Raw genomic sequence first — 23,598 nt, 5'->3', positions numbered from 1 at the left:
CTGTGTGTGTGTGTGTGTGTGTGTGTGTGTGTGTGTGTGTGTGTGTGTGTGTGTGTGTGTGTGTGTGTGTGTGTGTGTGTGTGTGTGTGTGTGATCATACACACAGTAACACTCACTTTATCTGTAATCTACTGGAGAAGTTTGAAAAAATGTTGGATCGGAGGTGATTTCTGGGCCAGGAACCTCTACAGAGCAGCAGGATTAGTGAAGGCTTATTGCAGAGCAAGCCGGGAGCTGTTCTTGTGCTGAAAAAAGGGGTATGTCAATGAAAACAAAATGAGTAGCATTTTATCCAAACAGGCTGGTTATCATGCCTGATGTAACCATGCTTCCCAGGACCTGAGCTGTTTACAAGCTCATGAATTTCTTAATGGAAAATATTCGCCCCCAACAAAGTCACCGCCAGAGTTGTTGGATGTGTTACTAAATGCACGCCTCTCCTTTTCCACATAAAACCGCTGTCTCTGAATTGTGCAGTTTTCAATTAAACCTCCTTTGAATTATCATGTCTCCTCCCTAGCCAGTGCAAATTGGAGTTGAAGGAAAAGAGGAGAAAAACAAACTTGGGCTGCTAATCAAAAGCTTATTTCATGCTATTTGAATGAAATACGCGTACCTTAGACTCTACAAGGTCCTTTTCCACTGTGATATAATACACAGTTTCAAAAGAGCCTTGCAAAAATAGACAAGGATGAATACGCAGTTTCTTTTTATGTAGACGTGACATCAGTGAACTTAATAACATTTGCTTCTAAATCCACCCTAGCTTTTTTATGAATTCAAGTATCTTATAAAAGCTTTAATAACCCCAATGTTATGAAAAGAAGACCAGATTTATGATTGCTTTAACTAACAGAAAATGGAAAGAGGCTCTCCTGATCAGGATTTGTTTTTCCTATTTTGGGTTTACTATAGATTACAGAGTAGAGGCATCGATTTTAAACAAGCCCGATATTCAGTATGACATTTCAAACCATTGTTGTCTTGCGAACTCTGAAAGAAATTTAAGAAGATTATGATTATTACCATAACAACAAAAGACCTCCTACCAAGCACCGCTGTATATAAATAACGTGAAGAACATCCACTTGCTTCCAATCAAATCCAACCATGAATGATGGCCTGCTGCACTGACAGCTGCGTATGTAAACCATTACATCTTAAAACGACAGGGACCCGAAACACGTCACCGAGGTCCAGTGAGGACATTTGCAGACACTGTGGTTTACACATTCCCCACTGTGCACAAAGCCATCCTTCAATGCTGCTCTCCATGCGGGTTTATCTGTCATCCTAGACAAGAATGCAAACACACTCACTAACACATACCAGGAGAGAACACGGAGAACATTACTGGTTTGGTCTTGAACTCTATTAATTAACAGAGCATTTGAACTGGTCAGAGTGGAGTTCATACATCTCACTGCTTGATCAATCTTTTTCTGGGCATTTTTGGTAGGTATGAGAAAATAAGTAAGTAAGTAAAACTTTATTTATATAGCACCCTTCTCAACACGGATGTACAAAGTGCTTTACAGGACACAATTCAAAGTACAACTATAAAATGTAAGTGACACCCTATTTCTCGCAATAACACACCTTTAAATCTACAATTATGATTATTAAAGCACACGGAAGTCAGCACCACCCACGTGCTTCTGAGAAATACAGGAGCCAATTAATGCATCATAGCTCCAGCCCTTTCAAGAGCTGTCCAACTGGGCAGCTGCAATTCAAAATGTCTCTAGAAGTGGACATGGATTTGCCAAAAATGCTCACATGAAAGGTTACCAGGACCCCACTTGTTTTCGTTTTCGTCCCACTCACTGTGAGTGTTCGATGTGGTTTATTCTGCAATGTTATATATAAACCCATGGGAACAAAGTGCTACAGAAAAAGAAGTCATAAAAATAGCACTCAATTTTCTTCCCTTTGACTCACACCAGCCACGCAAGAAAATACCTTTAGCAAGACTTCCTGGTACCCTTTCTTCTAAATCTAATGCTTATGGACAGTAAGGAGTAAACTTCTCTCAAACTTTCCAAAACAGGACTAATGAAAAGAAGTTGTGAATTTGCGCCAAAGCCACTGAACGCATGGTTTTAAATTCCTGAAAAGGCATCTCCGCTGGACACGCTATACTTCAGACTGAAAGAAATAAAACAAAAAAACCATTCACTGATTATTACTCCATGTGCTTTTTTCCCTTCTCATCTCTCATTAAACATAACACGTTGCATGTTGAGCATCTCAACTCTTTAAAACTGAAGTACATGAGATACTGTATCTACGGTGGCTGGCAAACCAAAACACTTCTATTAGGAGAAACGCACAGCAGTTTCAGAAATAATGCAAATAAAAAAACACAAATGTGCCAAAACGAGGAAATGAGGAAACATCTTCACCAACTTGACAACACAAGGAAGTGTTTTGAGCCGTTGTAGATATCCGAGCCGTGTCGATTCACCTATTCAAGTTGTCTCAACCGTTATTGTTTGGATTTTGGAATTTGCATCCATGTTCCCCATAGGACCAACTAGCTATAACAAATTACAATATAAAACTTTGTTTGTCTAATACAATTTTAAATGACCAAATGGATAAAACTATTGAAACTCCCATTAGCCTTAGCTGTGCTTTGTGTTTAGGGCCAATAAGCAGATGAAACCTTGCCAATTCTTGAAACTAAGTTGTTGAAAATGGCAAACATTTTAACTGCTGATTTAACTGGAGTTATGCATCTTCATAAATTAACATACATGTCTATTTAGACCAGGGGTGTCAAACTCAATTTCATCCCGGGCCACATCAGCATTATGGTTGCACTCAAAGGGCCGGTTTTAATTTTAATTATATATAAATATACATATGTAAATATATAATATATATTAAATAATGTATTATATTACATTGTTGGCCCTGCATTGGATTATTATCAGTTCTGTTAATATCTTCCTAAATAACTACGTCTGAAAGNGTAAGTTAACCACAGTACATTGTGCAGGATTTTTGAAAAGTTATAGTATGCAACAATTCAATTACAGTAATGAAGTAAATACGTTTCACACAACAGATATAAGCACTGATATATCATGAATTATGCAGAGCTGGTAACAAACGTGTTTTCAAGTCTAAATGTCCGGATTACAGAGGCAACAGCACATCGGCTTAGATTAGGCTGAACCCTCTGTCCAGCATCCCTCATCGTCAAACCATGGTTGATAACATTTCATTTCATTCGAGAGTATTCTTCTTCGTCCACGTCCTCTCCCTCCAGCTCTACCTCTCATTCTTCCTCCTCTCACTCTCAGCCCAGCTCTTCCTCTTCCTCCTCTTCCTCTTGCTCTTGCTGCCATGTTGGCTTCCATTGTTGCTGTAAGAAAATACTCACCTGTGGTCTTTTTATAGTGCTCGAGAAAAACTGTAACCAACCTGTGTAATGTTCTTTGCCAGACTTAAACGCCTTTGTTCAAATATCACCGCAGGATAATCAAATGACACCTCTTATTTTTGTTATCAATCTGGCATTTTCCCGAACCGTGACGCCATTGTTGCTTTAACTTAGGGGAATCTACTTAAGATGGAGATAAACTACCTGTGTTGTTGACATAAAGTGTGGGTAATGTTTCGCCGTTGACCTAATTCTCCATTCTCCTCTTCCTAAGCCTGTGTAATGTTGGCTCGGAGTCCGCGAACTTGCAGCTGCACGTGCCGGCATACAGAGGATGATGTGTGGGACTCTAAGCTATCATTAATCATGGAGGCCTCACGCCTCTTCACACAGTGCAACGCTCAACTGTTACAGACAGATTCACACACTAGGAAGCCGAATGATCCCGATGATAGAAACGTAGAGTGAAAGAAATAGAAGAACAAAAGAAACTTTCCAGTTACAGTAAGTTCTTCTCTTGCCGTCAGATAACAGTTCATCACCTGTATGTGTGCCAAGCATTAATCACCCCATTAGTTCTCCCAGTAGTAAAAGATGAATGGTATTTCCTTTGCATGTTATGTCAAATCACTTCTCTGTTCCCGAGGTGTTTAACAAAGCAGAAAGGGCCTCTTTGTGCTCCTCTGGTCGTCTCTGGCAATCTTTGTGCTACAAATCTAATTTCTTCCAGAGAGTTGTCAGTTAGGCATGATGTCAAGCTGTTGGCACCTTATCTCTGCTGGGGAATCAAAATATGGGCCCCTGCCAACTGAGCCAATAGACTTTGTAATGGAAAGATAATATGAATGTAACTGCTTAACAAATTAGCTATGATCACATTCAATCATTATCAACATCCCCGGTCTCCGAAGGGCACAAGTTAGACGTACGAACTGTACATTCTTACCTTAAGCTTTTCTCACTGTTACAGAAAAGGAGTTTCCAGAGTGATGACTGTTTCTTTTCCCTGCAAATTAGATGCGGAAAACAGAATATCAAACAGCAGCTTTCCTGCTGATTGGTAATGTCAGCACTACTACAAAACTAACAGAAGAAAGAAAACACACACACAATGTAAGATCAGACTCAGACTTTGGGCTGATATTCATGCGTGCCATGAATATGTTGCTGCTCTTGCATTTACTTTGCTTCCCTGTGCTTTTTCTCTCAAGTCGGGTGTGTAGTTCGGTGCGTGTCCGCTGAAACTGAAGATGGGAATCCAGAGTTTATTCATGAGTTTGGAAGTTGGTCTCGTCCTTGTTAACACATCACTGCAGACTCTTCCTTTTTGGAGCGTAGCCATACCACATTTGAGAAGTCCTCTTCTGCGTCCTCTGGGGGGAAGGATAATGAATTCCTTTGTCAGGTAGAATACGGTGATTCACTGTGTTTCTTTTGGAAATATAACAGACAACACTGGCAAGAAGATAGAGGGCAGAGTTCACGGAAAGGACAAATCTGTTACAGAGAGTGAACATTCAGTAAAAACGCCCTGCTGCACGTAGAGTTTTGCATTCATTTACATTGAGTTGGATGAGCTGATGCTCTGATTAGAGATGACTTTGCATCCAAGTTGAATTGTGCCCTAAGCTTATTGCTGTTTGCCTGACAGCAATTTCCTCTATAATTATAAGATTACAAGATTCCTCATGATGAGAGAGATTTGAAATTAATGCAATAAATGGGAAGTGGATATTGTATCAAGTGCAAGCAAATGAATCACATAGCTAATATCTGCACTGAAGCTTTTTAACAAGTTTAATGAGTTGTGTAAGGGAATGCAAAATGTCATTTGAAGGACAGTGCTAGTCTACCTGCGTCCACAAGAGGGACAGTCAGGTGTTTCTGAGCTATTACTGTTGAGCAACACCTTCAAATAATCTTCTTTTTTTTTTAGCTGAAGGGAGGGGAAACACTACGATTTGTCATATTTGAGAAGTGGAAAGGATACAAGACACCTTGTTGGATTATAATTACAGTTACCCACATGTAAAAAGCAGTCGCTAGTGATGTGTTTGCACCTATCAGTATTTACAGCTTAGTGTGTTTTGATGTGTGATGATGTGTGCTGTTCACATGAGAATAACACTTACTTTCTGAGGAAATATTTTGAACAGGAAGTTAGTTGTGGGTGAGAAAATGAGGGACCCATCAATTGTAAAAAAAAAAAACGGCATTGTCTTTTTCAATTCTCAAGAAAGGATTTAGTGTAATGCCCACAGGAGGCAGAGAAAGAAAGATTTTTGAAACTGCTTCCATAAATCCTGTAAGCCTGTCTATATGCTTTTAAACCCCAAGTTATAACATGTATTGTTAAAGACAAGTCTATTGAAACACTAGAAGTGGAGCAACCCATGTGAAATGTGGTTTCCGTTGGCACACTAAACAGTAAAACACATTTACTATTGTAAGCAGTATCCACTACTCAGAATTAGCAGACACTGCTGTCATTCTGTTATGGCCCTGTGGAATTCAATATTGAAAAAAAGTTAGATTCAGACTGACAAATTACAAATGTTGACATCCCCACAGCGGAGGGTGTATCGTTCCAGTTTATTTCCCTAAGAGTGTTAAATTCATGTCTTCCTCAGTAGTATCTGAATGGATGCTGTTTCCCCTTAAACAGATGTCTGCATGACTTGAACATAACGCAAAGAACTCAAGGGATCTGCATTCCTGAGCGTGTATCCTAATAGCGTAGCAGGGATATACATCTGGAGGCTGGAATGAAAACACGCTGCAGCTCTGCCTCTTGAAACATTTGGACCAGAACATTACATAAGAACAAGTTAATTGCGGCAAATGTTTTCATTTACATGTTTCAATGACTTACTGTTAGTCGCTGCTCTGCATGAGGGAATCCAGAAATGTGGTTGGTGTGAAATACCAGAATTCTTCATGTCATTGTATTACGTTTTCACTGCTGCTTGCAAAGTGTTTACAGATACTCACAAATCTTAAATACCAAAAACAAATTAACTTTATGTGAAAATATGTTATGTGTAGACACTACATTTATATGACATTTTTGGTTTGAAGCTCAAAAAAGTCAATTAAAATCTTGCATCATCAAAATGTAGAATTCCAGGCAAAACCGCCACTATTTACTGTCCACTTAATTGACTTTCTCCCATTTCCCCAGCAGCTTTGTGAAGCTGCTACCAGTATGCAAATCTTTGATCGTTTTTAAATCCCATAAAAACACAGCTTAGCTAGTGGGAGAAGAAATCTGTCAAGAGAGTCAAAATAATAAATATTTAATAACCTGATCATAAATGTCCGTCTCAAATGCTATCACAAATATCTTTTGAATGATATATCTGAAACCAGATGTTCTACATGCTGCAGATAACATCAGGGAGTCGTATTTTCTGAATCTGATCCGACTCCTGAATTGAGTTTCTTTGACCAGAGTTCATCTTCAGTACATTATCAGCAAGGTGTAGTGTTTCATTGTCTCATGCAAGTACATCTGAAGTGACCTTGATCAAGATACTAAATCTCAGCTCCCATCTCCATCTGTGCAGATCTGTAGCTGTTTCTGCTCTCTTAACGTCCTGTAACAACTGAAATGACTAATTTCTCTTCGGAGAATTCAAAGAATATGCCCTGGTAGCTTAGTGGGTGGCTTTGCTGCATGCTGTCACCTCTCTCACCCTTTTTCTGTCTATCTATGGTTGTCCGTTCAAATTAATGCAAAAGAGCCAAAAACAAATACATGTGGGAAGTTAACTAACGGTCAGGAGCGGGCCATACCTCGACCACACCTCGACCACACCCCTAATAAACTGCTTATACCGGTCAAAACGCCAGGCCTCCCTTTCCCTTCTATTCATCCCTTCCTCTTCCAACCTCATCTTTACCCACAATCCTACATCCCTCCGACCCTTGATTCCTCCCCCTCCTGTTATCCCTTCCACCCTTCAACATGACATCTCTACTTTCTTCCCTCCCTTCATCCCTCGTTCCCTCCCTTCTTCCTGATATCTCTTATTACTTAATATGAGATCTGGTGCATACTAGTCTTCGTGTCATTCTAGGTACCTTTTGGGGTATTGTGCTCATATTGGGTAGAAACATACCTTCTCCCTCTGCCTAATCTATCTTCATCCCTCCTCTTACATTCAATATCAATCTTTAAATAAATCTTTGACCGCCATATTGTTGTGGCATGGAAAATCTTTCAAAGAAAACTATTTTGATATTGTGTGCTTGTTGTTTGTGTTTGGCTCCAGTTTTCAATTGATTTATTTCTAAGTATTGGAAACAGTTTTAATGGGAATGCTTTTGAAGTGAGATGGTGGAAAGTTATTGTTGACTGTGTGAGCCCTGCTGTTGAAGATACATTTGAAATGCATTAATTTATCAGACACGCACTACTCATCACAACATCATTCCCAGAGCTTCATCGCTCCCAGGAGCACTTGTTCTTACGCTGTTTGTAACATCTGCCGCCTGGTAGGTTTTTGTGTGTAATATCCTCGTGGTGCACAGGTGTGTTTGCAGTCAACTGTTTAAAACAGCAGCAACACTACTTCCAATTGGAAACAGAAAACTATATTTGAAGTTTTCCTGGGCAACATTCTTCGTAGCCATTCATAACTTTTAGATTCTCAGATCTCTTGATCAGAACATCTGAGGAAACTTTTAGTATCACGGTGAAAGACAGATGTTTCTGGCAAGTGGCCTTCTTGAATGTGCACCAGTAAAATATGAAAAGCACATTTTGAGATCTGCAACTTTTTAAGTAATGTATTATTCGTGTCAGGCCTGTTTAATCCGATGTCATAGGTCTTCAGTTAAACATCGAATGCTTGTGGATCAGTACAAAGTGTAAGTGTGTCTTGTAGCCAAAATGATCCGATGGTTGATTTATTTGTTCCTCTTATAAAGCAATCCATGCAAGTAATTGTATAGCTGTGTCACGTAGTTTGCCAACACTAAGACAACATGATTGAATCATTCAGTAAACACCTTGTAATACCTCTATAAATGTTTTGAAATTACGTTTATCCAATGGATTTGAGATAATTAGTGTAATTCGTCTTTACATTCCCCCGACCAAGCACCAAACAGCACACACTTGCATCTGGGCATTAACCACACACACACACACGCACACACACACACACGCACGCACGCACGCACGCACGCACGCACGCGCGCGCACGCACACACACACACACACACACACACACACACACACACACACACACACACACACACACACACACACACGCTCTGACCACACACCGGCACGCACGCGCGCGCACGCACACACACACACACACACACACACACAGAAGGAGTCTGTCTGTATGCAGCGTGCAGTAGTACCTAGGCTATGTTCCCTTCACCCAGCCATCTGGTTTCAGTTCAGACCCATCTGGATCTGTCTCCAGCCCAGGCATCTCAGGAATACATTTTGGAGGGGTGCCCACATCCGTTCACACAGACAAGTGTTTTCAATTACTCAATTTTAAATGTCTCTAAAAACCCAAGTGATAGAGCTTTTTTTTTTTAAAAGGCAGCAGTGGTGGTAAACACTGGTTTAAAAAGAGCTGCTTCAAAGAGAAAAGCTTGACCTGGACACAAGAAGTGGACTGAGTTACACCTTGATGACAGGCAGGAGCTTGTCAACGCTCAACTCAGCAAGCCGGAGAACAACCGCATCTTACAGACTCCAAGATCATAACACATACCTCTTTGCTGATTTCAGAGCTGCCGCAAATATTCTCCCAGACGACATGAAACAACTGGAGAGCAGAGAAGTGATGAGAGCCACGCAAAGACCTCATCATATATTGTAAGTGACAGGATGATCCCACATGCTCCCACAACTCAAGGAACCCGTTTGCTTTATGTGTAGTTGAGGTTTTGATCAATTACCTTTATTATTCCAATCTGCTGCATTCATACAAATCATCAATGTCATCATGTATTTGATGGCTTACACTTTTGTCAACAATATACGGGAAGAGGGTAATGATAGCGAATAAACTAACATGCATCAAACAAAAGGTTAGTCTTTGCCAACTGCATTTTCTTCAACTGACAAATAACTTTTCCATTTCTGTAAGAGTTGTGTTTGTGTGTGTACGTGCGTCACATCCTCACACATGAATCCGTCCTGATTCATTCTGCTGTGTCAGAGTGACGCTTGTACCTGAATCTATTTTAAATTGTGACCAAGAGCACGATTGAATGACTTCTCTGACTAAGCCAGTGGAGATCTTCCCCATGATGCCCGTGGGCATGTACTCATAGAGCTACAGTATTTCACAGCTGTGTGATAAGGTCTGTGGTGTAGCACTCCAACATTGTTGCAGGCAGTGGCAGTTAATCCAAAGGAAATACTGCCCCTTTTTTCAATTTGCATGCTAATACCACTGCAGATTTAATCTGGCATGAGCGGCACAGTGGTAGCCCTCATATAAATTCCCCATCATGCATCAATCCCCATCATTCACATCTTTCTTATTCGTCCTGCAGCAATGTTGTAAGGCCTCATTCAGAACGACAAAGTCACTATGTCAAAAAATGCAGAGTAATGCAGGCAAACAAAAGTTTATCTTGGCCCAACTTTTGTGAGCAAAGTGCAATGTCATCCAGCAATGCACTTTGTTGGCCAATGAAATACAAACAAGCGTCAGCTTGTTAAGCATTTACAAGGCTTAGATGCACAGTAAACTCCCCTGGTTGGATTATCCATAGATAAAATTCAGCCACTGCTCGACAATAAATGTGGTTCTTTTTAAAACCAGTCTGCAGCAATGCTAGAGGATATGTGAGGCTGCAGTTAGGAACAGTTGAGCTGAACTAATAGATCTAAATCGAGCTAACATTCCTTAATTAGCAACCAGAAAGTAATGCTGAGGCTGGTGGGAATGTCATGAGTCATGCAGGTATTTGTTCAAAACCAAAGTTGTTGCCAATATTTGTTTGCCCTATTTTTAAGAGGGTAACAAGATCGTCAATTGTATTACAATTCATTGTGAGGGGAACATGTATGTCTTCATAAATGAGCACTGCTTTCCATCCAAGAGTTGTTTGTAAGGTACACATTCCAACATCATGGTGGCACTGAAGGAAAGGCAGGTGATCCTAAAAGCCTATAGGATCCATCATCTTTGGACCATGTGCCTCAAAGTTCCATCCAAATCAATCAACAGATTTCTCGATCTGGAGATACTCTGTACATATACAAATTAAACAACACTTACTGTCATTCTGAAAATCATTAAGAAAACAGAAGATATTTTCATCCAGATAGTTAGGGGAATATATGACAGAAATGGTAGTAAAACACTTTTCTTGGTTTGTCATGTGATATCTCTTAGAAAAATGAATGCTTTGCTCTGTTCTTCAAATGTTCTCAAAATACCAAGAGAGTCTGCCGTTTCGATATGAACCCTGTCTGCATACACCTAGTATCTCTGCATGCAGTCAGGTTAAACTGATTTCCATTAAGAAACAGTTGTTTAATGAATGAGTTTAAATGTTTTCTGTCAGGAGTACCTTGAGTGGCAACAGTCCATATAACCACAACGTCCTGGGTTCGATTCCCGCATTGTGACCTTTGTTTCATGTCTTAACCTTCTCGCTTCCTGGCCCCCTTATTCTCAAATATAAGCAAAAATGCGAAAAACTAGTTGTCTACAAGAGCTGGAGTATTTGTGTGTTTTGCAGAACTCTTGCATAACATCTAAAAAAAACTAAATACACCAACAAGCCTTGAGTCTAACCATTACACTAATTCCCATGTTGTTAAATGTGTTTTATACTCGGCTGTAATTCTAATGACCAGAACCGAACAGAACTTGAAATCTGCAGCATCGCTGTGGTTTTGATTTATGGTGCTGGAGTGTTTCTCAATGGTCTTGCGGTATTCATCACATCATGCGTAATCCCTAATCAGAGTTATGTACATAGCAGTCCATCAAGAGCCCTTCAACATCGCTCAGAGAATGTTGACTGGGTAATTGAATTTGAGCATAGCTTATGATGGGAACATAAGCCAGATGCCAGGATGTTTATGGCGTTGTTGCTTTGTGGGCTGCTGTGTACACAACATTGGTTTCTCGCTGCAGCCACATTTTCCATGGCCTGTGCATCCTTAACATCTCCAGCGGTTTATAGTATTGGACTTGGTGTTAGCCGTGATATGCATCATGTACATTTATTACTGTGCTGTATCAGATGCTGGCAAAGAAAACCGCGTGCCCTTTTGTTTTGTCAGAGAAAGCAATAATCGTAAAAACATTGGCTTTCGCATTAAAAAAAACATTGTCATTGAATGTATTTTGTAGAATTTGGATGCACGTAGCCTCTTCATAATATCCTAACAGCGTCTAAAATATCGGGATTCTGTCCGCATAAGTGCAACCACACATCAAACCAACCTTACGACAGAAATTACACGTAATTAGACTGTAACATCTAAGAGGTTGTGGTAAAAAATAAAACTTAAGCAAATAATTCAAAAAGCCAAAACAAACTTCTTACAAATACGACTAGGCCCGAATGAGCTGGAAACAGAACACAGGGAACATGCGGCTCCAAAATAAGCAATCTTGCACCCACTGCAGCTGACTCTGCATGTAGCGGTTTGTCATTAACGGTTGCTTTATCAATTATCTTTCATTGCTCTGATTATGTATCTGAGCTGCTTGAGCTAAATGTGTGGGTTTCACTTTCCCAATGCTCAGTTAAAATTGATTACATAACTTTGTTTTGGATTATGCAAAGTGCTCATGAGAGGAACATTTGATATCAACAATGTTAGTTATTAAAAAAGGACAATTAGTGACTCAATGCTAGCATAAGCCACTTGGCAACTGCTGCAATGATCCAGGCCCTTGTACACCCTTGACCTGCCTTTGCAAACATGAGCTCGAATAGAAGGAAGAAGCCACAGCCCACTGGTTTCATGGCAGACACCCTAACCACACGACTGCCGCAATGGATAATGGAGAAAGCAATGGGATTTGTAGTAAAAGCGCTGTGTGCATGCTCACCCAAATACAGCCTCCATGTCTTGCAGAGCCGGAGCAGCTTGGCTGATCGCTGTGAGTGAACGCAGATGGGAGAGATGCCCAGCAATGGAAAACGGGGAATAAACTAGTTTAATGAAAGCATCATGGCACAGTGAAAAGCCAGTCTAAGCCATCAGTGAGAATGCCCCGGGGGTAGGAAGATGGGCTGGTGTGCGTGCTGGGGGCTGGAAGTTTGCCTAGATCCAGGAGCAGTGTTGGCCCTCTGTGGGCTCATGGCAGGCCACTCCCTCCACGTAGGAGCAGAAAGATGATATGCCATGTTGCAGGTTAAACCCCCAGGTACCACATACCCAGGAAGATGAGATGCTTAGTTGGGAATGGCAGCGGCACAAGCTCGTCTTTTACAGATGGAGCTGCGTCTGCATTCAATGTCTTTGACAGTGACTGGAGTTTAAAAAAAAACACTGAAGACTGGTGTTTACAGAAGAGACACAACAGCGTGCTTTTTGGACTTTGCAAGATGTTCGCCATCAGCTGTTCATTCAATAATTTTAGATAACTCATAGATTGTATTTACCATTTTATGTGCAATTGGTGTGTGATTTATTTGTGGTGCAGTGATGACGTGTTTTGTAGGCCGGTCCGGAAGATAGCATTGCAACTGGTCCCTCGACAACATTTAAAACAAATGATATTGCAGAAAATAAGCCTTGTGGTCAATGCACGTTTGTGACTTTCCACGTTTTGTTCAGCAGGATAATCTCCACATTTGAACACCACTTTTAAAGCGTAATAAAAAGAAATAAAAAGCTAAAGCCAGGCCTTAAGCGAACTACTTCACGGTCGCATCACCACCGCTAAGCTAAAGGCGATCTTGTGACGGCGTTGATGACATAAAAAAGTCTTATTTAGTCACTTTTTAGCAACTGATGACACGTGACAGCTTCAGACATTCATAGGAGGAGTATTCACTGACATATTTTATGTTGTAGAACCAATTGTGAAACGTGTGTAAGCTTCTGTTAACGACAGAACTTATTTCTGGCTTCTAACCAAAATCACACTCACATTTCATAGACTCCAAGACAAGGGAACTGGAAGTGGTAAAATGCTTTTCTGCACCACTCTATTTATGCTTGAGCTGGATGTTAAAGCCTAATTTCAAAAGCAACATTTAAACTCCAACTTCTAATTTGTATTATTTGTATGTTTTGAATCTCATTGTATCAATATTAATAAGAATCAATTGGCTACATGCATGTGGAAGAGTGTTCCTGCTCATTGTTCAGATGTTATTACCCAAAATGCTTTAGTCCAGCCACAGCACCCTCATCAACACGATTTGTTGTTTTTAGAGAAAAAAGCTCTGATAATCAAATTCACACAAACAACAGGCAAACTAAACATCTAGCAGGTAATCAGCAGTGAAACAAATCAGGACAGAGCTGGTGGTGACCAAAACAGAGTCAAAACGAGAGGGATTATCGGACTTTCATCCAACTTGCCGACCGCTTTCTCCTCAGAACCCTAATCCAATGTTTCCAGTTTTAGTCCTAAAATTATTACTTTTTGTAGTGAAAAAAATTGTGTTTTTCATATTGATCAGAATGGCATCCATCTACGTAAATGGATAATGCTATCAAAAAAATGATATTCTCGCTTTTGGTTTCTGTTTTTTCTCTGAAGATTAAAACAGGGCAAGTGATACACAGAGCACATAGGTGGTAGCAAATAAAAAAATGTCGTTTTAAGTTGGACATTGAGGGTTAGATACTTTCCATTCACAGCTAGATAAAGATCTATTCAGGGGAAAGAGGAGATTATCTAACATCAACAGAGTTAGTCTCTGTCAACAGCCTTTTAATTTAGTATACTTGGTATGAAGTTTTAATCCTTTTCTCATCTTCTTTCATTCCTGCGACTAAAAATAAAGCCAGTCAATAGAAGTATTTTTTCCTTTCCTCAGGGTGAGTGCTAGAGCGACCTTCGTGAAGTTCTCCAAGGCCCTGTTGCACAAAGCCACATATTCCCTGCTTGCTGCTTTCTCACTTTGTCTGGCCTTTCATCCACTCATATGCATGTATTACATTTGTCTAGAAAGCACAAGACTGTTTTGTTTTGTTTCACTTGAAATAAATTCATAAATCTGCAGATAGTTACCACAAAACAAGAGTCTGAAGATTTCCCAGAATTGTAAATACATACTCTTTTAATCTACAGACAGATTTACGAAGAAATTAATTTACACAAGTAAGAATTCCCACAACCGTAGGCAGACATATGGATAAACTTGCGGTTCAGTGGAAGGACAGTTATGCATTGTCTCAAAGGCACAGAGCAAAAGCAGTGTCCAACCAAACATCTGTTAATTGTTAGTCATGTGGGAAGAAGATATAGAGAAGATTGTCCTCGTGGTAATGGATGAAGTCAAGGGACTCAATCTCAAAACATGCTGGTGTATTCATGTTGATTGTGGACAGTGTGAAATACTTTCAACCACTTTTGATATTGGTTAAAGGTTGCGGCTTCGCTACTCAAAGTCCACGAAGGTTGAACTCAACACGATGCCAATTTGCTTAATTGAAAGTTGTATTCGTCGCTTTGCTCACATATAATGGAAACAAACGTGGGGCCAATATTTGCCAAAGTTAATTTCCTGCATGTGTGACGGTTCCCTAAATATAGTAGTCTTTCTGAGTCTATTCAATATCATCTCTACTGACGGGCCTTTTTACAACTTCCAAATATATCTTCCTGCAACAACTGGAAAAGATTGAGAAGTTGCCATTCATTTTCCACTGATCCATCAAGGAGGGAATAAAACTGTGAGAACCAGGGAAGAGCAAACAAGTCTTTGCCTCTCCTCTTTGTGTCTGTCAGCAGACGGGCGGATATTAAAACACACAAAGGAGATAAGGCAGACGAATTAAAAGGTGATACAAAGACAAGAGATACTTTCGACAAACCCACGCTTAGCTATGTTGTCCCTTGTCACTCATCTCCGCCAAAACTACTACTCTTTAAATAGATTTAGGGCCACTGTCTAAGGTGTGTTGTATTTTCCAGGGCGTCTAAATGATACACCTTCTCGTCACGTTAATCCACGCATGGTGATACAAGTTGTTTATTGCTCGGTTTAAGCATCAGTTTAGACACTTCGTTATACACTTTTACGGAACAAGCACAATACTGGGACTGTGTCACTTTATTGTGTTTTAGGTTGATGTAGGAGTCATATTGGCAATAAGTTGTTAATTTAGACCAGGGGTGTCAAACTCAAGGCCCGGGGGCCAAATCCGGCCCGCGACTTCATTTTATGTGGCCCGCAAGAGCTTGCAAAGAATATAATATGTTTATTATACGGTTACATGTCGTTTTACAGAAGCACATTGCCAATAAACAACCTTTCCCACAATGCATCTCATTTTGTGACATGCACACTGAAGAGACTTGCAATTGTTTGCCATAGACTTCTGCTTTCAGATTTCAGATTCAGATTCAGATTCAAATTGGATTATTATCGGATAGGGTAATAACTTCATAATTAACCCTATCCGATAATAATCCAATGCAGAGGCAGTAATGTAAAACATCATTTTATATATTTATATCGTCTTAAAGCTACAACCGGCCCTTTGAGTGCAACCATAATGCTAATGTGGCCCGCGATGAAATTGAGTTTGACACGCCTGAGTTAGACATTCAGCAGGTGAAATTGAGCCAAAATGTGTCCACCTGTAGAATGTTAATCCAAATGTAACTTTCATTTTATGCTCTGTTTTATGTCTCTGCACTTGAGGGAAATATATGGTTTTAAACATGGTCTAAATCAGGGGTGTCAAACTCAAGGCCCAAATCCGGCCTGTGACCTAATTTTATGTGGCCCCACAAGAGCTTGCAAAGAATATAATATACAATACAATTGGTGTAATTCTTGAATATTTACCTTCAATTATTTGCCCTAGACTTCTGCTTTCAGACGTAGTTATTTAGGAAGATATTAACAGAACTGATAATAATCCAATGCAGGGCCAACAATGTAATATAATACATTATTTAATATATATTATATATTTACATATGTATNACAAGTTAATAATAATTAAACGTAAACTAGTCAAAAGTAAAAAGCTAAAATCGCCTTTAGCTTAGCTCTGGTGATGCGTAGCCATTGGTTTATAGCTTGATTTTAGCTTTTTACTTTTGACTAGTTTACGTTTAATTATTATTAACTTGTGTTTGCCACAAATCATATTTCTCCAATATTCCAAAAATCCCATTGCTTTTAATCCAGGGAGCCCTTGCTATGCTGACTTCTGGATCGGCCTACATACATACACTGAACAAAAATATAAATGCAACACTTTTGTTTTTGCTCCCATTTTTCATTAGATGAACTCAAAGATCTAAAACATTTTCTATATACACAAAATAACCATTTCTCTGAAATATTGTTCACAAATCGGAAAAAATCTGTGATAGTGAGCACTTCTCCTTTGCCGAGATAATCCATCCCACCTCACAGGTGTGGCATATCAAGATGCTGATTAGACAGCATGATTATTGCACAGGTGTGCCTTAGGCTGGCCACAATAAAAGGCCACTCTGAAACGTGCAGTTTTGTTATATTGGGGGGGTCTGGGGGGGGTCCGAAAACCCTAGGGTTAAACCCTAACCCTAACCCTAACATGTCACCCATCTCCTTCGCATAGAGTTGATCAGGTTGTTGATTGTGGCCTGTGGAATGTTGGTCCACTCCTCTTCAATGGCTGTGCGAAGTTGCTGGATATTGGCAGGAACTGGAACACGCTGTCGTATACGCCGATCCAGAGCATCCCAAACATGCTCAATGGGTGACATGTTAGGGTTAGGGTTTAAAGTGCTCACTATCACAGATTTTTTCAGATTTATGAACAATATTTCAGAGAAATGGTTATTTTGTGTATATAGAAAATGTTTTAGATCTTGGGAGCAAAAACAAAAGTGTTGCGTTTATATTTTTGTTCAGTTATGTGTGCTGTGTCAGTTCCTTTTCCATAAAGCTGCAGCCCCAGGACAGCGTGGAGCTCAGATTGAATAAAGTCACAAAGTAAATTCATTGTTGGTTTACAAACACAATTAAATATACATGGGAGTGGGACAGATAGAAACCTCAGTTGATTACATTGCAGCTGACATATTATCAGGAGGCAATAAGAGAAATGAGAAAATAGAGAAAATAGCCAATGAGTTGTAGTGCATCCTTTTCAGCTTTTTTGTAAATGCACCTTTCCTGCAGCTCCTCAGTTGAGTGCGTGGTGGTATATTGGAATTCTTTCTCCAGAGAGATGTCCTCAAATTGATGGATTAAAGGGACTGAAAATCAACTTCCTCTAAAGGTCTGGTTTTGTTTCGATCTGCACGAGACACAGTAAGGGGCATTGACTTTCTACTCATAACTATAGGAGCAGCATATAGTTCTATGAAATTGCCTCATATTCCTTTATGGTCCTAGAGCCATGCAGAGCAGCCATTAAACCTACTGACTCCCAGTGTATAACGGCAAAACCATTACATCTTTTCTTGATTGGTTGCACTGGGCGAAGGTCGGAGGTTTCCTTTGCCTTCTTAAGATGAAAACCTAGTAATAAGAAGACAACGTAAATGTAACTACCTTTAATCTCATCCCTATAACACATTCAAGGATAAACTACTGTACAAAACAAAAGTCATATAGTCTAACGTCAAACTATTTCTTATCAAAATATTCAATATTTGTGATGTAATTGCAAGTCATAGGATTTTTCTTGTTTTAGGAAATGTATACTTAACTTGCATATGGTGTAAAACAAAAGTAGAGAGAGCATAATGATGAATCCTGTGTCTTCAGAAAATGACTGACAGAATGCTCCAGCCCCCTAATAATATTTACTACATTAAAATAGGACCAACTATTGTAGTTATACATTTCCTTTATCAATTAAAACTGCAATAGTCTCCATATAACTGCTTTTGACAGGGGTTAAAAAAAACACTCATTAAAACAAACAGAAAACAACAATACAATGTCATGTGGACTAATTGATTGACACATTCATTGAACATCTAAGTGATAGCATAAAGCACCTGTGAGATGTGAATAAAGTAAACCTCTGTGATCTGCAGGGATAAGGAAGATACGAGTTAAACTACTATTATGTTTTATCGTTTCAAACAGTAAACCTTTTTTCTCATGTGATGTTCATTATTTTTGTTCAACCACTGTCTAATCCCCTGCATGTTTTTATTTGAAAAGGTGGTGAACTACCTGCTGAAGAGGCTGGAGCTGAGCTACCATAAAGACATCATTACTGACAGTTACAGTTGCGGCACCCGCAGAAAGCTCTCCACTGCGCTGGCTCTCATCGGACATCCTAAAATCCTTCTGCTGGTGAGGAACCGCCCGTTCTCGCCGCTTTAGCTGCCCATTTAATTGCCTAACCGTCCACAAGACAGCTAATATTAAACCGTATACTATTGTTCCTCCTGAAAGGGTCTTTGAAGTGAAGTAGATATTGATCCCCAAGCCTTGACAGATCTCATATCTAGTTAATTAGTCTGTTTCCTCGGGCTCACCCAAGGGTGGTCTTCTCTGTTAGCTTTCAACTTTGTTTCTACCTTTTATCTCTATCAAATCCTATCTTCTCTTCCTCCTTCCTGTTCTCAACTGTATCCTTACATTTTGTTTTCTCTGTGTTTCTTCTTAATTTCCCCATCCTCTTGAAGCTTCCCTCTGCCTCTTGTCTCGTCTTCTTTTCTTACCTTCCCCTTATTTACTTTGCCTGTAGCACTTGGCCTCCCATCTTCCTTGCTTTTTTGCAATTATGTATTTGTGTTTACTCTCTCTTGTTCACCCTGCCCTTGTTTTTCCAACCTCATTGTTTTCCCTTTATGTCTGTGTGGTGATTCCAACCTTCCTTTATCTCTTCCACACACACTTCTAACTTCTCCTCACTCTTCCTCTCTCTGCAGGATGAACCGAGCTCCGGCATGGACCCTCGCACAAAGCGTCACCTGTGGAAAATCATCTCTGAAGAAGTGAAAGGAAAATGTGCCGTGGTCCTCACCTCTCACAGGTTAGCTTCAAATACATACACCTGCTCAGTCTCTCATTCCTGGTCAAATGTTTTTTGTTTTTGAATACACGATGTAAGGATAAGGAATACAATTTCAGGTTATACTGTAGAAAACAACAAGAATAAGCACTAAATGTTATTATTTCTATGTGACCACAGGCACTGCTCATTATATGCTCAAAGGCTCCAAGTGTGACCTTTTATCTTTCTCTCTTTGTCTCCGTCTCTCAGCATGGAGGAGTGTGAGGCTCTGTGCAGCCGTCTTGCCATCATGGTGAAAGGTCAGTTCTGCTGCCTGGGCTCCCTGCAGCACATTAAGAACAGGTTAGTGACCTCTACTCAAACCCCAATTCAGCCATTACCGCTGTCTCCGCCCTGCGCACATAACCTCCTATTTTCCCCTCTCCTGTGGTCCTCTGTGCAACTGAATGCTCAATTTTACTTGTAGCCATGTACCCCCCACCCCTCAGACATGTAATAACACAGTGCTTTGTTCGCAAAATCTCCTTTGTGCAGGTTCGGCAGCGGGTTCACTGTGAAGATGTACTTGGCAGAGGCCTCCTGTGACGCTGAGGCAATCACTGTCTTCATGCGAAGTCGATTCCCCAGCACTTATCTCAAGGTGAGTTCTGCCAGCCATCCAAAGTAGTTGTAGGTACTTGGTAGAGAAGAGGGAAAAGAATGCAAAGTATACATTGTAGGGCATTTTGGTTGTACGTATGATTAGTTTCCGAGGAACATGTAGGGAGCCTTTGTGGTATTTTGATCCCAGCTATTATTTCAGGATTGAGGTGCAAAGTTGAATTTGCCTATGTTGGTATACACTGCTCTTCACTATGAATTGTGTTAACACAGAGAGCATATTTCAGAATATCTAATTGCCCCTTCTTTGTCAACACACAGGACCAGCACTCCACTATGGTAGAGTACCACGTACCAACTGCTCCAGGAGGGGTGGCTGACATCTTTGACCAGCTGGAGTCCAACAAGAATGCTCTGCAGATCAAACACTTCTCTGTGAGCCAGACCACACTGGATGAGGTAAGAAAAAGAGACAGGACATAAATAGAGTGAGAGGGGGGACTAGTGTGCAGCTTTGTAGAGGGTGGGTGGATGGCAGCGAGGGACAGAAAAAAGGGACAGGAGATGAGAGAAGTAAAGAGAGAGGGTAGGAGGAGAAGCAGGGACAGAAGAAAGCTGAGTGGGAGTGAGAGACTGAGTTTGAGAAAGTTTAAAGGAGGGAGAAGGAAACTGACAGAGGGGTATGCCTGAGGGAGGATAAATGGAATATGAGTTGGGGAGAGAACCTGTGAGCTTAATATGCAGCCAGTGCTGATGTTCTTCAACTACCGGTACTCTTCCATTTTGGGGCTCTGGGACCTGAAGATACCATAAGAAGAGTGAAAAGAGGGGGTGTTGAGGGAAACTGACCAGCAGATTCACTCGAATCGGTTCACAGAAAAATAACTATCTTTTATATTGGACACTTACATTGTTCCTGCACCTTCACAGGTCTTCATCAACTTCGCCCTGGGAAACATCGCCATGGAATCCATTTCACTGAACAGTGAAGACGGATCTGATGACCTGGACTCCATTAAGGCAGTAAACATTTAGAAACGACTGCCATATTTTCCTGCTTTTTGTCTGCGTCTACTGTGAAATTAAATACCATTTGTTTAAAGTAAATCTTCTCTTAATATATGGTGAAAAAGATAGTTAATGTATTAAAAATACTGATTATTTCTTGAAAGTGTCATGACTGATCACATACACGGTAACATACATGTTTATACTTAGTCAAATAAAATGCTAATGTTAACAAAATTACAAATTTACATTTGCATACAAGCGCAAATATAAAATGTTGATTAATGAAGTTTCCTGTCTAAATGGTTCGCACCTGTTTACCTTTATTCTTTGGATCTCATTATTTATGAAGGATAACATTCTATGTGTAGGCTATTATTTTATCTTTGTGGTTTGGGCATTGTTTAGCAAATTAAAAATTCTGTATTTACTATATTGAATCATTTTCATTTGAATGTAATTTTGGAAAAACTTAATTTTACATAATCTTAAAGCAATCACACAATAAATATACATATTGTGTAAAAATGTTGTATGTTATTTTAACACTTATATACATGTTATTGTGCCTACTGTCAAACGAACATCCTGAATGTGGACTTTTTTCATGCCTATGGACCACATTTTCTTAATGTACCCTGCCTATTTTTACTATTCTAATAAAGCTATTTTTAAATGCAGCTGCTGTCTTTAGTCTATCTTACATGTTTCACTTATAGATTTGTACCCCTATGGTAGACCTAAGCCACCTAAGTCTAGCTGATTTCTTATGTGATAGCAGTTTTGAATATGACTCAAATTAGATTTTCATTTGGCCTTTTTAAATGCGGTGAACTTTGGGTCCAAGGGCTCTCTGTTTTGGGCCAGAGTGTATACAAATGGGATCGAGGCCACTTTATGACATTAAAACTGATGTTGGAGTTTACATAAATCGTTACCACTTTACAAGACTACCCTTATAAAGGATTCATAAAGGGTTTATAATTAGGTTATGAATTAGGTTGTAAACACTTTATTAATCATTAAGAACGATTTATAAACCAGTTATAAAAAAAAATTCATATCAACACAGGCTCACTATTTGGCAAGATGACTAAGCCTTATAATGGCTACTTAGCGAGAATCAACTCAGTGAACAACAGATAGCAAGGATGCTGGCCAGGGCTGGCCCTGACCAATTTGCTGCCCTAGATTTTGTACTGTCATATAGTATTTTATACCTGTTTTTCATCTATTCTCTTATTTTTTTATAACTATAATGATCATATAAAGGTGTGCCTTTACCTCACTGAGCTGAGGTTATCAGAGCCTCTAAGTCTTTCAGGAGGGAGCTCTCTAAAGCTCTCCCCCCCCCGCGGCCGCTTACACAGTAAATTCCAATGTTAATAAAAGCACACAGAAGCTGTTCGTTTTTTGGGAGTTTGATTTATTTTAAATTAACACTCACACAAAATTAAAACCTATAATTGCACACTAAAACCATTATTAAAAAAAAAGAACCATTTCACATAAACCTCTGGTTTTTACTGGGGCTGGGCCCGTTTTTTTTTTTAAACGTCTAACTTTTTTTTTTCAATTTTTTTGGCGCCCCCGATGGGTAAGTAAGTCAGTAAAAAGGTATTTATATAGCACCCTTCTCAACACGGATGTACAAAGGGCTTTACAGTACCATACAGTCTATGTACAGTACACAGGACACAATTCAAAGTACAACTATAACATGTAGAATAAAAGGCATAAAACAGCAGCAGGTAATACATAGGATAAAACATAAAACATAAAACACCAATAAAAAAAAGAAATAAAAAAAAAAAAAAGACAGTCAGGCAGGCCACCACCTCAAAGGCACGGTCCCCCCACTCACCTCCTCCGACGACCCAAAGGCCTGTCGGAACAGGTGGGTCTTTAACTGCCCCTTAAAAATCTCTATTGAGGCCGAGGTTTTTATTATCTGGGGGAGTTTGTTCCAAAACCTTGAGGCCACCACCTCAAAGGCACGGTCCCCCTTAGTCTTTAGCCTGGTTCGGGGCACCCTTAGGAGGCCTTTGTTCAGAGGACCTCAGGGCCCGGTTTGTGCTGTGAGGGTGGATCAGGTCATTTGTAACGTAGGCTGGGGCTTGGCCATGGACAGCTCTATATTTGAAGACCAGTACCTTGAATTGGGTTCTGAGATGGACAGGGAGCCAGTGCAGGGCAGAAAGAATCGGAGTGATGTGGCATGTTTTTTTGGACCGAGTCAGTAGTCTGGCTGCAGCATTTTGGACCTGTTGTAACCGGTTTATTTATGTTTTGTTGAGGCAGGANGTTCTGGGGACGGGGTGGGGGACGGGGTGGACCCGTTCAAATTCAGTTTTGGACAGTCTGCCGTGGTTCCATCCCATTTCAAAGTGCTGTTCGACGCTCGGCGTAACCCTCGGCGCACACTCAAACATCCAATCAGAGAGCTTGAGGACTATCACAGGGTTTGTCCATGGATGGGTTTGTCAAG

At 40.1% G+C, this 23,598-nt stretch overlaps 2 protein-coding genes across 2 annotated transcripts in view; one reads left to right on the top strand and one right to left on the bottom strand.

Annotated features, from left to right (window-relative positions):
• Nucleotides 1-21,790, top strand: part of LOC104965050 (ATP-binding cassette sub-family A member 12) — a 134,016-nt gene extending 112,226 nt beyond the window's left edge. The window contains exons 39-44 of the mRNA XM_010793990.1: nt 18,701-18,835; nt 19,417-19,520; nt 19,752-19,844; nt 20,037-20,142; nt 20,424-20,561; nt 21,033-21,790. Of these exons, the coding sequence (XP_010792292.1) occupies nt 18,701-18,835; nt 19,417-19,520; nt 19,752-19,844; nt 20,037-20,142; nt 20,424-20,561; nt 21,033-21,137 (681 nt within the window). The 3' untranslated portion in view covers nt 21,138-21,790. The remainder of the gene's footprint in view (nt 1-18,700; nt 18,836-19,416; nt 19,521-19,751; nt 19,845-20,036; nt 20,143-20,423; nt 20,562-21,032) is intronic.
• Nucleotides 1-23,598, bottom strand: part of trmt61a (tRNA methyltransferase 61A) — a 735,410-nt gene that overhangs the window by 245,363 nt on the left and 466,449 nt on the right. The window lies entirely within an intron of this gene.

This window comes from Notothenia coriiceps, unplaced genomic scaffold (assembly GCF_000735185.1).
Source record: "Notothenia coriiceps isolate Sejong01 unplaced genomic scaffold, NC01 NC01_scaffold00037244, whole genome shotgun sequence".
Taxonomy (NCBI): Eukaryota; Metazoa; Chordata; class Actinopteri; order Perciformes; family Nototheniidae; genus Notothenia; species Notothenia coriiceps.
This window is presented reverse-complemented; position numbering and strand designations above follow the sequence as displayed.